The 14,198-nt window shown below is 39.8% G+C and overlaps 1 protein-coding gene across 1 annotated transcript in view; it reads right to left on the reverse strand.

Annotated features, from left to right (window-relative positions):
• Nucleotides 1–558: 558 nt before the first annotated feature.
• LOC142291335 (plasma membrane calcium-transporting ATPase 4-like) overlaps nucleotides 559–14,198 on the reverse strand; it is a 306,647-nt gene continuing 293,007 nt past the window's right edge. Inside the window, 1 exon segment of the mRNA XM_075335801.1 lies at nucleotides 559–6,227. Within this exon segment, the coding sequence (XP_075191916.1) occupies nucleotides 5,934–6,227 (294 nt within the window). The 3' untranslated portion in view covers nucleotides 559–5,933.

Consider the following 14,198-nt stretch of genomic DNA (forward strand, 5'->3'; position numbering starts at 1 on the left):
TTGGTCACATGACCACATGTATGTGATATGTATACTTGAGGTCATGCGCTAACTAGACTCATCTGGCTCTTCCTAATTCTTTTCTATTAGAGAACTGCAAGAGAAATTAGTTCACATCTGACCACAAGCATGCAAATTGCATACATGTAGGTACGTGACTGCCATCTGGCACAGCGAGACTATCACAGTGTGCACATCGCACACTCACAGAATGTCTACATACTTTGCTTCATGTACCATACAACCTCTTTAGGTCCTGAAGATGGCAGTATTAAACAATTCTAAATTCTCCTCCATGGATCCACTCGTTACATGCACAGGCTGGATTTTATAGGAGGAAGGTGGAGTTAGATTGTGTAATGCAAATACACTGCAGAATCCAGCGACCGCCAACATCAAGATTCTGCTGGTATCTGATACAGATGAAAAATAATAAATAGATGACCAGTTCTTTAATATCATGCACACAAAACTCATAGAGTCAGTCAGTTGTTTTATACAAAATAACAGTGCTTGTTTAACCAATTAGTGTACGAAAAAAAGATAAGGTAAAACAAGTAAGGAAACCCAAGTTTAATAAGGCATGCTCTTTCCGGGCGACAGATAAATGTTTACAAGATTTGTGAAAGACTTGTAGGACATGTAAATATTAAGAACAATGGAGAATATAGGGGAATAGAGTGTATGTGGCCACATTGTGTATTTTACCTTTCCTAGGGTTGTGTGAGCTGCATTTTTAATTCTATGAGACCATCATATATAATAAATACAATTGCATCAGATTTTAATCTCATAATGGTACATTACAAGTATTGTCATACCGTTATCAGGTACTTTCTGATAAGGAAAATAAGAAAAAGAGACCTCGTGGATTTGATATTAGAAGACAACACATAAAAAATGCTATTAGCTGCAAATTTCTCCAACATGGACACATCAGACACATTCTCTGCCATTTAGTACATATGACTATTGTTGTGATGTTCTCTATCAAACCAACTAGCGCAGGTCTTGGCATCCATTATAGAAAGCAGTACATGTATTCTCTTCGGATAGTGTGAAGTGACAGGAGACTTTTCAACAAATGCCATTAAAGTCTATTATCAATTGGGCAACAATCTCTTTCATTGTCCTAATAAAGGTAAAATGGAAAAACAAAGCAACTTTGCAATAAGGTTGCATTACCACGCACCAGCAGTGCGGCAGCAGAGGACCACGGCCGCCCTGTGCCGCAGCAGAGGACCACGGCCGCCCTGTGCCGCAGCAGAGGACCACGGCCGCCCTGTGACGCAGCAGAGGACCACGGCCGCCCTGTGCCGCAGCAGAGGACCACGGCCGCCCTGTGCCGCAGCAGAGGACCACGGCCGCCCTGTGCCGAAGCAGAGGACCACGGCCGCCCTGTGCCGAAGCAGAGGACCACGGCCGCCCTGTGCCGAAGCAGAGGACCACGGCCGCCCTGTGCCGAAGCAGAGGACCACGGCCGCCCTGTGCCGAAGCAGAGGACCACGGCCGCCCTGTGCCGAAGCAGAGGACCACGGCCGCCCTGTGCCGAAGCAGAGGACCACGGCCGCCCTGTGCCGAAGCAGAGGACCACGGCCGCCCTGTGCTGCTGCATTTATTCCAGTGCTCCCATTGCTCAAGCAATGTTGGAGCTAAATTAAGTGATTGTGTGTGAACGCAACCTTAGTCTAAATATAAAAAACTCTCTAGTATTTACATCTACTATGTAGACTAGGAATCTGTGATAATAAAATAAATTCTGTGTAGTGTCTCTCATACTTTGGGCCTGCATATGCCCATTTAGCAGGTTAGCCACAAGTTGAATCACATAGAGGGAATATGATACTATCTAATGTTTGTCTGTTGTCCATTAAAGTAGAAACACAGTCTGCATAGGAGTTGTGGGCGGCGGGGAAGGAAATTAAGACACTGCAAAGTTTGGTTATTTTTCATAGTAAGAGAATTAGGTTATGCTCACACAGTACATCTTTTTTTAACTACAAAGACGCAGTGTTTTTGTCCCCAAAAAACAACGCACCCGTGGAAAAAATGCATGCGTTTTTGTCACGTTTTTACCGCATTTGGCCCAATGCGTTTAAGTCAAATCTATTGACTGGAAAGGCTCAAAAAGAATTGACATGCTGTATCTTCAAAAACGCAGCCAAAATGCAGATGAAGAAAGATGCACTCTGCGGACAGCAAAATAGAAATCTCATAGGCTTTGCTGGGGGAAGGAAATACAGCATTTTGGTGCATCTTTGTGACCTCAAAAACGTCTGAAAAGATGATGTCTTGTGTGAACATAGCCTAAAGAATAAAAATGTGAAGGTGGATATAAGACTTCCATTTCATCATACTGTATAAGGACCAGACTTTGCATTTTATTGGTCACCTGAACTTCAGCTTTATGGTGCACATCACTATACTTTTTGTTTAAAAAAAAAAAAGGAGAGCAGCTATTAGAGATGGTAGATTGTGTTGTCTTTTAAAATCTAAAAATGTTACGTATCTTTTACATAGTAGGACTCATGCTGTAGGATTAGCAGCCATTCAAAAACCCCTTTCAATGTGAAGAAAATCCTTGCTCTGCCCTTTACATGTTATGACAATGGGAATCCAGTCAGAGGTTTTTGGAATGTTGAAGGATTCTGGTGGAAATTCTGCACCCCATACGCAGCAGCTGCAAAGCACTCTCCGTGTGCAATCTCCATATGCACGACACATTCCTCTTCTCGTCCATGTCCACCACAGCACAAGGTTTGTAAGACTACCTTTCATATGGCTAAGCATTTCACTGCCAAGAGACATCTGCTGTATACTCTGTAACAGCACATGTCCAATTATCCTTGGCAATGATGTTAACGACTTATATAAAAATAACAGAAAAAATTCTCCCAAAACTGTATTCCTTTACAGTCTCCCCAACAGAACAAAAAAAATAAAATAAAAGTTCAGGATTTCTGTGGTGTACGCAACGTCAAAACAAAATAGAAAAACCTATTTTACAGAAAAAAAAAACGTCAGCACATAAAAAGCGTACACTGCAGAATGCCCTGCCATATATGAACATAATTTATATATCTATTTATATATCTATATATATGCATGTATAAAAACACATTTCTGTATGACAGCTCCATGCCTACAGAGCACTGAGCTGGCAGTGGTATGAGAAATCAAAAATACAATATTGGCTTTTGTACCACCTGCACTACCTGCTGGTCATGAGACTAGCATGGCACCCTCTGCGATTCACCTTGGATCTTGCACACAACCCCAAAGCTTTTTTCAGTCTCTAAACTAACAAAACAAGTTTCTGCATAATAATATCATATTTTCTCTCCTGAAAGCATAAAAACATCAAATAAAAAATGCGATAAACAATACAATGTTTAGAATTATTTTACAACTAAGCCAAGCAGCTTACAAAGAGGTTACCTATATCACTTACCCAGTAGCTAATTCAATATTTTAACTGCAATTTACAAAGTAGAAAAGGGTTATATGGGGTTAACAGTTCTACGGTGTTTTTTTAATGTGCACATTCCGAAAACAGTACCTGCTGGCAATACACTGAGAAACGTCAGATCTTTGCTTGTGTATTACAACGCTATGTAAGTGAACCCCTTTAGCTGCCAGTGTTCACAATCTTTCCTGAATATGTAAAATCTTAGTATTTTTAAAATCTTAAAGTTTTGTGAGCAGAAAGCATCAAAAGTTGAATACTTAGGCTTTCAGTGATAGTGCTTTCAACCAGGCAAAAGACAACGGACATCACTGATTAAATATACTATGTGCAGTGCTTGTAAGAAGAAAATCAGCTCACTGGAATGATTGGTTAGCATTAGACAAACATTAACTATTCAATCCCACAATCTAAATAATGCATGTCCCAAGACCAGAAAGATTCCATTCCTGATCAGGTCGGTGGAGCCGTCACTTTGACCCACTCCAGAAGTGTCACTGGCTGCAGAGGAGGCAGGGGAGAGATCTTAAAAACATTTCCCTTTATAAGGAACACTTAAATACTAGGAGTTGTGCAGGAACTATAAAAAGGCACAAGAAAGGGAAAAGAAATCCACTCACACGGATACAGAGAAAGGTTTTCTTCCCCTAAACTGCTAGTTGTAAACCCCTTCTGGCAGTGAAAAAAAGGAGTAATGTAGGTGGACACAACTTAGCACATGGTTAGTATGCACTGCTGGAGTAATCATCTCCATCTTTCAGTACTTGTGAGTAGGAAGATTTTACCACTGTCACATGCATAGGTAAAGGTAACAAGGCCCATGGTTACCTCCAAAGTGCATACTATCCATGCATGTACATTGTGGCCAACTCTAGTCTAATTACCACCATATTCAATTCTCAAAAAGCGTGGTGCCAGTCTCATGAAAACCATTGTCCTGCTGTACTAAGTGACAATATGATAGCACACAGTCCAGCTTTTCCCTTTGGCATACTGTGTCCCATCATAATTTCATTTCCCGGCAGCAGAACAAGGTCAGCAGCAGTGCAAAACTTCCCCACATATTCATTAGCCCTCATTGAGGAACAGAGATTGTAAACGTACCAATGTTAGTGTTTGTGTATGTGTAATCACTTATGTCAAGAGATCTTTATTACACACACATGCTTTTTTCAATGGCAGTGTAGCCCTCCTTCCAATAACACACCCTGGGACCCCTCCACCTAGAGTTTGAGGACTTTCCAGGTTTAAGGATCAGAAATTCAGGGGGTACAAACACCAGCTATACTGGCAGAATGGCACAGTTTTTACTCCTTGGTACTGGGAGATATCCGGCAGTTGGCATGCTGCAAAAGTTCACAGCTTCACAGACAGTCTGGGGTAGAGAAGCTGTGGGAAAATGCAGTCCTACAGGTGGAAGACAGGTGCTTTGGGTGCTGTGCCTCGGTGAAGCAATAAAGGGATGGATGGCACACTTTGGTTGGAAATAGAATCCTAGGACCAGCTCCCTTTTTCAGTGGCACCTTCGGGTAGAGACAAAACATATCGGGTAGGAGAGCAAGCAGGGTATATAGGGATATAAGGGAGTAACAGGACAGGGAACATGTAATTAAACATGCAAACACACAAGACAAAGGGAAACAGGGAGTTAAAAGCGTAAACTCACATGCGCTGTGTTTATGCTCACATTACCAAGCGCCTGTGTAATTGTGAAGTTGAATATGACAAATTTATGTAGAAACATAAAAACGTAATTCAATGAATCATACATAGCTTTCCAATGTGTGAATATCTTGAGTATGTGTTTAAGACATTACATGTATTAAATCAATACATTTCCTCATGGCTCTAGAATAAAGTGTAGTGTTGAAGACTTTTGGTATATGATTACACAATGAATGCACATAGGAAGAACAGGCCTAATGTACAGTTATAGTTACTAAGACCATGATAGTGAATAGAGGGATAGAGCTTTAAGTAAATTATTTTGCAGTTATGTATTTATAGGAATATTGGCATAGCTGAAGTGTAGGACTCTATACTAAAAATGTCTGGTTTAAGGTTACATGTTTGGTGCATGACTAGACACAATGGGGCTGATGCTGAACTGTCTCAAAGAAAAAAAGTGAGCCTGTTGCACCAATCCAGAATCTAGATTTCATTTTCAGGTGTTCTTACCAAAATGAAAGTTGAATCTCTATGGTTGCTACGAGCAAATAAGACACTTTTTCTCAGATAGTGTAGATACATCATGTTCAGTGTCGGTATGGCTTTATGACTATTCCACTTAAGTAATGACAATGAATTTTTGGCAGAATAGACCTAATATGGGGTGGTAGTGTTTGCGAATTGTGATGAAGAAAACTATTGTGGGCTTGTTGGGTAGAGTAGTGAAAGGACAGGACAGCAAGGGAAGGAGCTGTGACCTCATCCAGATTCCCAGCTGAATGGGGCCTTCATTTTGGTGTTAAATGGAGGTCTCCATACTGTGCACTGGGCTTTCAGACGGTGATACTGTGATGTCCAATGGGCGTGGGTCAGCAGAGGAGTTGTTATTGTGATTGTGCGTCTGTACAGTATGTCCTTTCAGAAGACCCTGCGATTCCTCGCCCTCGCTGTCGCTGTCTGTTAGCTGGGGATCAGGCCTTGACTCCTGTGGCGTGAACTCCGGATGGGTCATGAAGCTATGGATGGCACTGCGGGTCTGTGGCTTTTCAAGTCCCTCATACAGGGAGCTGCGAAACGCATTAACCACCTTAATCTGTTCCATGGAAAAGAAAAAATGTGAAAAAGAAATACTTTAAGAGAATCAGGTAATCAAAGATTCAATGAGAGAAAGAAGGAAATCAGAGAACAGAATATGAAATGGATATATAATACAATGAGAATATAAAAGCATTGAAAAAAATCTGATGTATAAACAAAAAAGAATGTGTGTATAAAACATGAATCTTCAGAGGGGTTTAGTTACTGAGTTTAGACTCATTTACTTAAAATAACAAGTTACACATCACAAGGCCAAGAGTATGTGCACCCAAACGTACCTATTTACAATGATAAAACTTTGGATATATAGGTTTGGTTTCAGTTTTCTTTTATGACCAGCTTTTTTTTTTAAAAGGATTTTCCAGTAGATTTTGGAACTTAGGGCTAACCCAGATGTCAATGATTTTTAAAGATATGCAAAAACCTGTCCAATTTTCATTGATGTGTCAGTTTTTACCATCAGTTCATCAGCAATTTTCTCTTTTAACAAATGAATAAAATGCAATGCTTCTCCTGCCCATCCCACATTGGCCAATTGTCCAAAATGTTACCTGCAGAATAGTGTGGCAGACACGTTTGAGGCACTCGTATAGCTAAACACTATGCAGCTGCACTGAAACCTTTGCAAGACAAAAATTTGATGAACCAGCCTACTCAACAAATTATGTTCTAACACAGTCACTTGTTGCTGCCAAATGACTGAACTCTATGATGATACATTCAACTGCTAAGGCCTTCTTTACTCTGGCTGACAATGGGGAACAAGTGTACCTAGGATTATTACAAAGTTCACCGCACTCTCCAATAGTTTTTCATGCAACAGTGAGATTTATTTAGAAATATGGACGGTGGACAGTAGAAGGCAAGGGGAAAAGCGACTACAAAACGTTTCGACCTGTATGGTCTTTATCAGAAAATCGCTTGATGTAATGTGATCTGGGCGCTCCCGCGCCTGTGTCCCAGCTGATCCGTCAAAGTGTCACATTACATCAAGCGATTTTCTGATAAAGACCTTACAGGTCGAAACGTTTTGTAGTCGCTTTTCCCCTTGCCTTCTACTGTCCACCGTCCATATTTCTAAATAAATCTCACTGTTGCATGAAAAACTATTGGAGAGTGCGGTGAACTTTGTTATATGCTACCTGGGAGGTTATATCCCATCTACCAGCACCTCTTAATTTCACCGGCTGTGTGCACACTAATTCTATCATTACCTAGGATTATTGGCACATTCCCTATTTTTGGGCTGACAATCGCCATATACTGGATATGAGAGACTATATACTAGTTTACAAGACAATGTACTCTATATGTGTATGTTAGCATTAATCTAAAACATGATGGGTGTGTCATCATAATCTTGGCCATGTACTGTACAACACATTTTGTAGGAATTAATGTATTAGCATCTCATACAAGTTGGTGACTGTATTATTCCAAGAAGGCGGTTCTGTTCACATCACCGCCAAGTCTGGTATATGCACCTGGGAAATCCTTAGCTTATGTGCCATAGATTCAATATATGCCACTTTCAATCATGCCAAGGTATACATTACCTATAGGATTGGATGCTGAGGTGGAGTATACGAATGTATACTTGCCTGGTAGATGGCTAAACACTCTTTGCATCCATTGACTCTATGGCACTATACAGCTATGTTCAGCATATGTGCCGAGACGTGGTGTGCACAGAGTAAGACTTTTACATGAGCAAAATTCACAATGACAATTATTTCCATGAAAATAGAAAAAGACAAAAACATGACAACTGAAGACAAAATAAATATATATATATAAAAAAAAAACAATGATTATCTTAATGGCTTTAGACTACTAAAATCAAGACACTAACGAAATCTTTGGTACAAAACAAATCTTATGCATTCAGTACATTATAGTAAAGCATTTATAAAGCTGCAGTCCCACTCAGAATCAGAGAAAAAAAATGCATACGGTGTCCTCCTTGAATTATTTAAGTTCAATGAAATTAAAGAGACATATTCAACCTAATTTGAACAATGGAAAGACTTTCATTCAATCATTTCGGTCTACGTTATAATAATCTATCTGGATGGGTATTCCAAGAGGGTCTGCACCTTTAATACCTACTCAACACACTGATCTAAACCCTTCACTGCACAACAGCATCTTCCAAGGAAGGAGTTAGCATGCTCAATCATGCATTCTGTGCAGGCATCAGGACCCCCATGCAGACAATGAGCTGAAAATCAAAGCAGCACAGAAAGTGGGAAAAACAGCAAGTTATAGCCCATTTAAAGAAAAGTCCAGGACTCCTGTGAATATGGATATTGAAAAAATAAAAACTGAAAAAAGCATTAGTAATTGATATTAATATATCAATGTGAGTTTAATAACTAAACCAACATGAAGTACATCACATAACTTGTTAAACCCCTGAGTTGGGCTCAATTTTCCTATATCTAGACTACAATCCTGCTCCTGTAATTTAATGGCGAGACTGAATAAAGCTACAAGCCAAACATCTTCACTGCCAGAAAATAAAGAACATTAATATTGTAAAAAGACTAAAAAAAAACTTCTGTACTGTATAGACGCAAGTCCTATTCTAAAGATCTTACACCTATTCTAGCGGGCAATATAATGTAAAACACATGGTAAAAAAGCAAGGTTCTATTAACACCATGATTGTTGCTTGCATTATATACACTGTTTTTTGCGGTCTTCAAACCCAACTGTTAAAATGTACATTTTTGTTCATTTAGGTCAACAACATTAGGGTTAACAACATAGGAATCTAAGTAAAAGGATAAGTGCAAGGTAAACGTATTAAATCCATAAAGGTATAAAAAGAAGTTTCCCTGTAAACAAATTTGTTTCACTTTATCTGTTAACAGATTTTTAAAGTAAAAAATGCTTCTGAGGGGAGTCTCAATTTTTTTCTTCTAGGCCCTCACTGTTCAAAGCATAATGATATCAATTTCATCAATGTAAACATTTACCTTTTCTGTGACATTAAAATAAGCCCTAAAAGGAGTTCACCATGTTGCCCAACTAGAAATTGATTTAGCTAATGAAAAGCTGTTCAGCGTGTGATCACTTTTGTAAACACTACATGATGAACCTCACCTACAAGACAAGGGAAAGTATTGTATTTTGCAATTATGCTGCAAAGTATAGTACAGAAATGTTACAATGTTACTGATGGAAGGAGGGAATGTGGTGCTCCCCGCTGGCATGTATTAAATCCCGCTGTCAGAGATTGACAGTGGGATTTAACTGGATAACAGCAGTGGGCGGATCTCTGATCCACTGGCGACTGTAAGGCCCAGTGCCCACACTGTGTAGTTTTGGCGCGTATTATCAGAAATCTGCAGCAAAATCTGCATGTCCATTGTGAAGCCAGCAAAGTCTATGAGAATTCAGAAGTGCTGTGCACACGTTGCTATTTTTCCCTTGCGTGTTTGGTGCAGAAAAAAAGAAATCTGCACCAAATACGCAAGGGAAAAATACTCAACGTGGGCACAGCACTTGTGAATTCTCATAGACTTTGCTGGCTTCACAATGAACATGCAGATTTTGCGGCAGATTTCTGAAAATCCGCGTCAAAATCCGCAGCGTGGGCACAGGGCCTTAGAGGCACATGTCACTGATTAGATAAGCCGTCATGTGCAAGGAATGATGAAGGCTTGCCGTGCGAGCCCGCACCAAAGGCAGGGACACAACCTTGGATATACCAACACGTCCAAGGTTTTGAAGGAGCTACTGACATTGGCTGTATGTTTGGGGTAATTGTGCTGCAGTGGTATAGCCTGATGGATAAGTATCTACCTGTATTTCTCAGCATTGGGGACACTCTTAATGTTGATGAAATGCCCCACTCCAGATGCTGCAATGCAGCTCCAAAATTGCAAGGAACATGCAATTGCATGATTCACGGTTGCCTAGAGACATTCATTATTGTATCTCTCTCCAATCCTATGCTGAACATACTACTTTCTGTTACAGCCAAATATTTCATATTTTGATTCAGTTGTCCAGAGCCTCCGCTTCCATTTTATACGCCCCAGTTTATATATCTTGGTGCATAATTTAGTTTCTTGGAATTGTTTCCATGTTGAACATGTAGCTAATTAGCCTCAATTCTTCCAAGAAGACCACTTCTGTCCAGATTTCTCAGATGAGTAGATGTGTTTAGGCTGAGTCCCACTGGTTGCTGCCAGTTCTGAGCTGATGGCACTTGCTGGATGTCAACAGATTTCAAAGGGAAGTATTGTGAGTCTTTCATCTGCTCCACTAAAGTGTGGAAACCACTGCTACTATCCCGTGGCTGTAGGAAATTTTTCTTCCAGATGTATAATAGCAAAAATGGAAACTTGAATATTTAGGTGGCTTGTGCTGTGGGACTGAAGAACATTTGGATTCCAAATTGTACTTTTGTTAATACTAATGTGTTTCTCAAGGTATAAAAACCAAGTGCCACTTGGTTTTCATACCTTAAGAAAGGACTCAGTCTGGTGCAGGAGAAAACTTCTACAAATCCGACGCAAGGATCACCAACAAAGATTTTCCTGATCATATAAATCCAAAATGGTTCCTGGAAGGCAGACAGAAACTAACCTAATTTGGACATGTGATGAGGACAAATTCATTATAAAAAAAGGTTCTACTTGAAAAGGTCAGTAGTAAAAGGAAACAGGGAGACAAAAGGCCCTTAGCTGGATATCATCAAAAATTACACAGCAATTTAAAGACACGTTGGAAAACGGCCAGCTCAGATGCGACTGAACAAAGAGAATCACAAGAATCATTGTGTACAGTCCAGCTCATCGTTGTTGCCACCCATGAACTTTAAAGTACATAATGTGTAATATCTCCTCCAAAAAATGAATGAAGGGAAACAGCTTTTTTGTATTGAGCACTCGTGTTAAATACAAAAGAGCAAATGATAACAATTTAAAACAAAAAATAATGGAAGGGAAAAATAGAAAAACCTAAAGCTTGCTGTGCACTGGTATTGACACCCTTTACATTACATTAGTATGGAAACACATTTTGACTCGCCTGTGGTAAATCACAAATGAGAATCACCTGTGATAAACTGTCAGTGCCCATGTGACATGAATAAGCCAATGAATGATATCTTCAGTGTTTTAAAAAGCCACATGGTAGGCCCTGTTTGTTTGTTACAAGGTTGTAGACAAAGGAACATCAGAACTGCTATTATTAACAAACACAAGAATTCCAAAGGGTATAAGGCCATCTCCAAAGACCTTGATATCCCAGTTTCAACAGTCCACAATGTTATTAAGAAGTCTGCCAAGCATTGAACCATCACGAATCTCCCTGGTCGTGGAGGAAAGATAAATTGACAAGATAGGTCTTCGAAGGTTGGTGTGAATGGTGGCAAACACACCATGTCAAAACATCCAAAGACCTGAAGGCCAACCTGGAACAGTCTGGTGTCATGGTTTCAACAAGTAGCATTCGCCGCACACTAAACAAAGCAGAGCTTTATGGGCGAATGCCAAGAAGGAAACCATTGCTGAAGAAAATACATAAAAAGGAACGACTGATCTTTGCCAAAGAGTACCTTGACAAACCACAATCCTTCTGGGAAAATGTTCTGTGGATAGATGAAACAAAAATAGACCTTTTTGGCAGTGCAAGGCAATAGTTTATTTAAAAACGGTGCAATTAAGCTTATAAGGAAAAGAACACTATCAACAGTTATGCATGGTGGAGGATCCATAATGCTGTGGGGTTACTTAGCTGCGTTTGGTACTGGAGCCCTTGACCGTATCACAGGAATTATATCAGAGACTTCTCAAGAGATTTTAGAGCGAAATGACCTACCCAGTGTAAGATAACTTGGTTTAAGACGAAGATAATGGGTCCTCCAGCAAGACAATGTCCAAAAGCACACATCCAAAAGTACACAGGAATGGTTGAAAAAGAAAAAAATGGACTGTTTTAAAATGGCCAGCAATAAGTCCTGACCTCAATCATTGGGAAAAAGAACCCTTCAAAGATTCAAGAGCTTGAACAACTTGCAAAGGGAGACTGGGAGAAAATACCAGCTGAGAAGTGCAAGAAACTTATAGATGGCTACAAGAAACGATTTGAGACTCTCATCAATGCCAAAGGGTGTGCAACCAAGTATTAATTAGGGTGCCTTTATTACTGCACATGCTGTTTCTTTGGTTTCACCTTTGAAATTGGAACATGTAAGTTGACAAACAATGCTTTAATTGTTGTACTACTTTGGACCACTAATTAAAAAATCCTGAGGATATAAAGTCGGTATATTTCCATTTATTTATGAATATATTGCACAGTTTATGAAAAAATTGAAGGGGTGCCAATAATGGTGAGCAGGACTGTATATACACGTTTATAGAGATATGGATATACAGTATACACTCATACGGTATTGTTCTAGGCACTTGTGGGAAGAATACTTTAAAAAAATAAGTAAAAAATTGAGGTATTAAACATATATATTAAAAACTATTACATTAAGTATGTTTTATATTAGATATATATGGTTTTAATGTTTACATATGTTAACTACTAATCAGGCTATTTGCAGGTACAGGATTTAATTTAAGTGTTTTGAAACTAAGTTTTCCAAATGGAAAATGCTTCAGGAAACACAGTGGGTACGGAAAGTATTCAGACCCCTTTAAATGTTTCACTCTTTGTTTCAGTGCAGCCATTTGGTAAATTCAAAAAAGTTCATTTTTTTCTCATTAATGTACACACTGTACCCCATGTCGACAGAAAAAAACCCCAGAAATGTAGACATTTTTGAAAAATTATTAAACAAGAAAAACTGAAATATCACATGGTCATAAGTATTCAGACCCTTTGCTCAGACACTCATATTTAAGTCACATGCTGTCCATTTCTTTATGCTCCTCCTTGAGATGGTTCTACTCCTTCACTGGAGTCCAGCTGTGTTTAGTTAAACTGATAGGACTTGATTTGGATAGGCACACACCTGTCTGTATAAGACCTCATAGTGCATGTCAGACCAAATGAGAATCATGAGATCAAGGGAACTGCCCAAGGAGCTCAGAGAGAGAATTATAGCAAGGCACAGATTTGGCCAAGGTTACAAAATAATTTCTGCCGTAGTCAAGGATCCCAAGAGCACAGTGGCCTCCATAATCCTTAAATGGAATACGTTTGGGACCAGCAGAATTCTTCCTAGACCTAGCCGTCCAGCCAAACTGAGCAATCGTGGAAGAAGAGAGAGGTAACGAAGAACCCCAAGCCCACTGTGGCTGAACTCCAGACATGGAATAAGGACATGAGAGAAAGTTCCACAAAGTCAACTATCACTGCAGTCCTACACCAGTCAGGCCTTTATGGCAGTGTGGCCTGACGGAAGCCTCTCCTTCGTGCAAGACATATGAAAGCCCGCATAGAGTTTGCAAAAAAAAAAAAAAAAAAAACAACACATGAAGGACTCTTAGGCTATGAGAAATAAGATTCTCTGGTCTGATGAGACGAAGATAGAATTATCACCAAAAAGCTCTAAGCGGTATGTGTGGAGAAAACCAGGCACTGCTCATCACCTGCCCAATACATTCCCAACAGTGAAACAAGGTGGTGGCAGCATCATGCTATGGGGGTGTTTTTCAGCTGCAGGGACAGGATGACTAGTTGCAATTAAAGAAAAAATGAATGCGGCCAAGTACAGAGATATCCTGGAAGAAAACCTCTTACAGAGTGCTCTGGACCTCAGACTTGGCCGAAGGTTCACCTTCCAACAAGACAATGACCGTAAGCACAAGTAAGTTAAGTTAAGTAAAATAACAAAGGAGTGGCTTCAGAAAAACTCTATGACCATTCTTGACTGGCTCAGCCAGATCCCTGACCTAAACCCAATTGAACATCTCTGGAGAGACCTGAAAATGGCTGTCCACCAACATTCAACATCCAACCTGACAGAACTGGAGAGGATCTGCAAGGAAAAATG

Source organism: Anomaloglossus baeobatrachus, chromosome 2, assembly GCF_048569485.1.
Source record: "Anomaloglossus baeobatrachus isolate aAnoBae1 chromosome 2, aAnoBae1.hap1, whole genome shotgun sequence".
Taxonomy (NCBI): Eukaryota; Metazoa; Chordata; class Amphibia; order Anura; family Aromobatidae; genus Anomaloglossus; species Anomaloglossus baeobatrachus.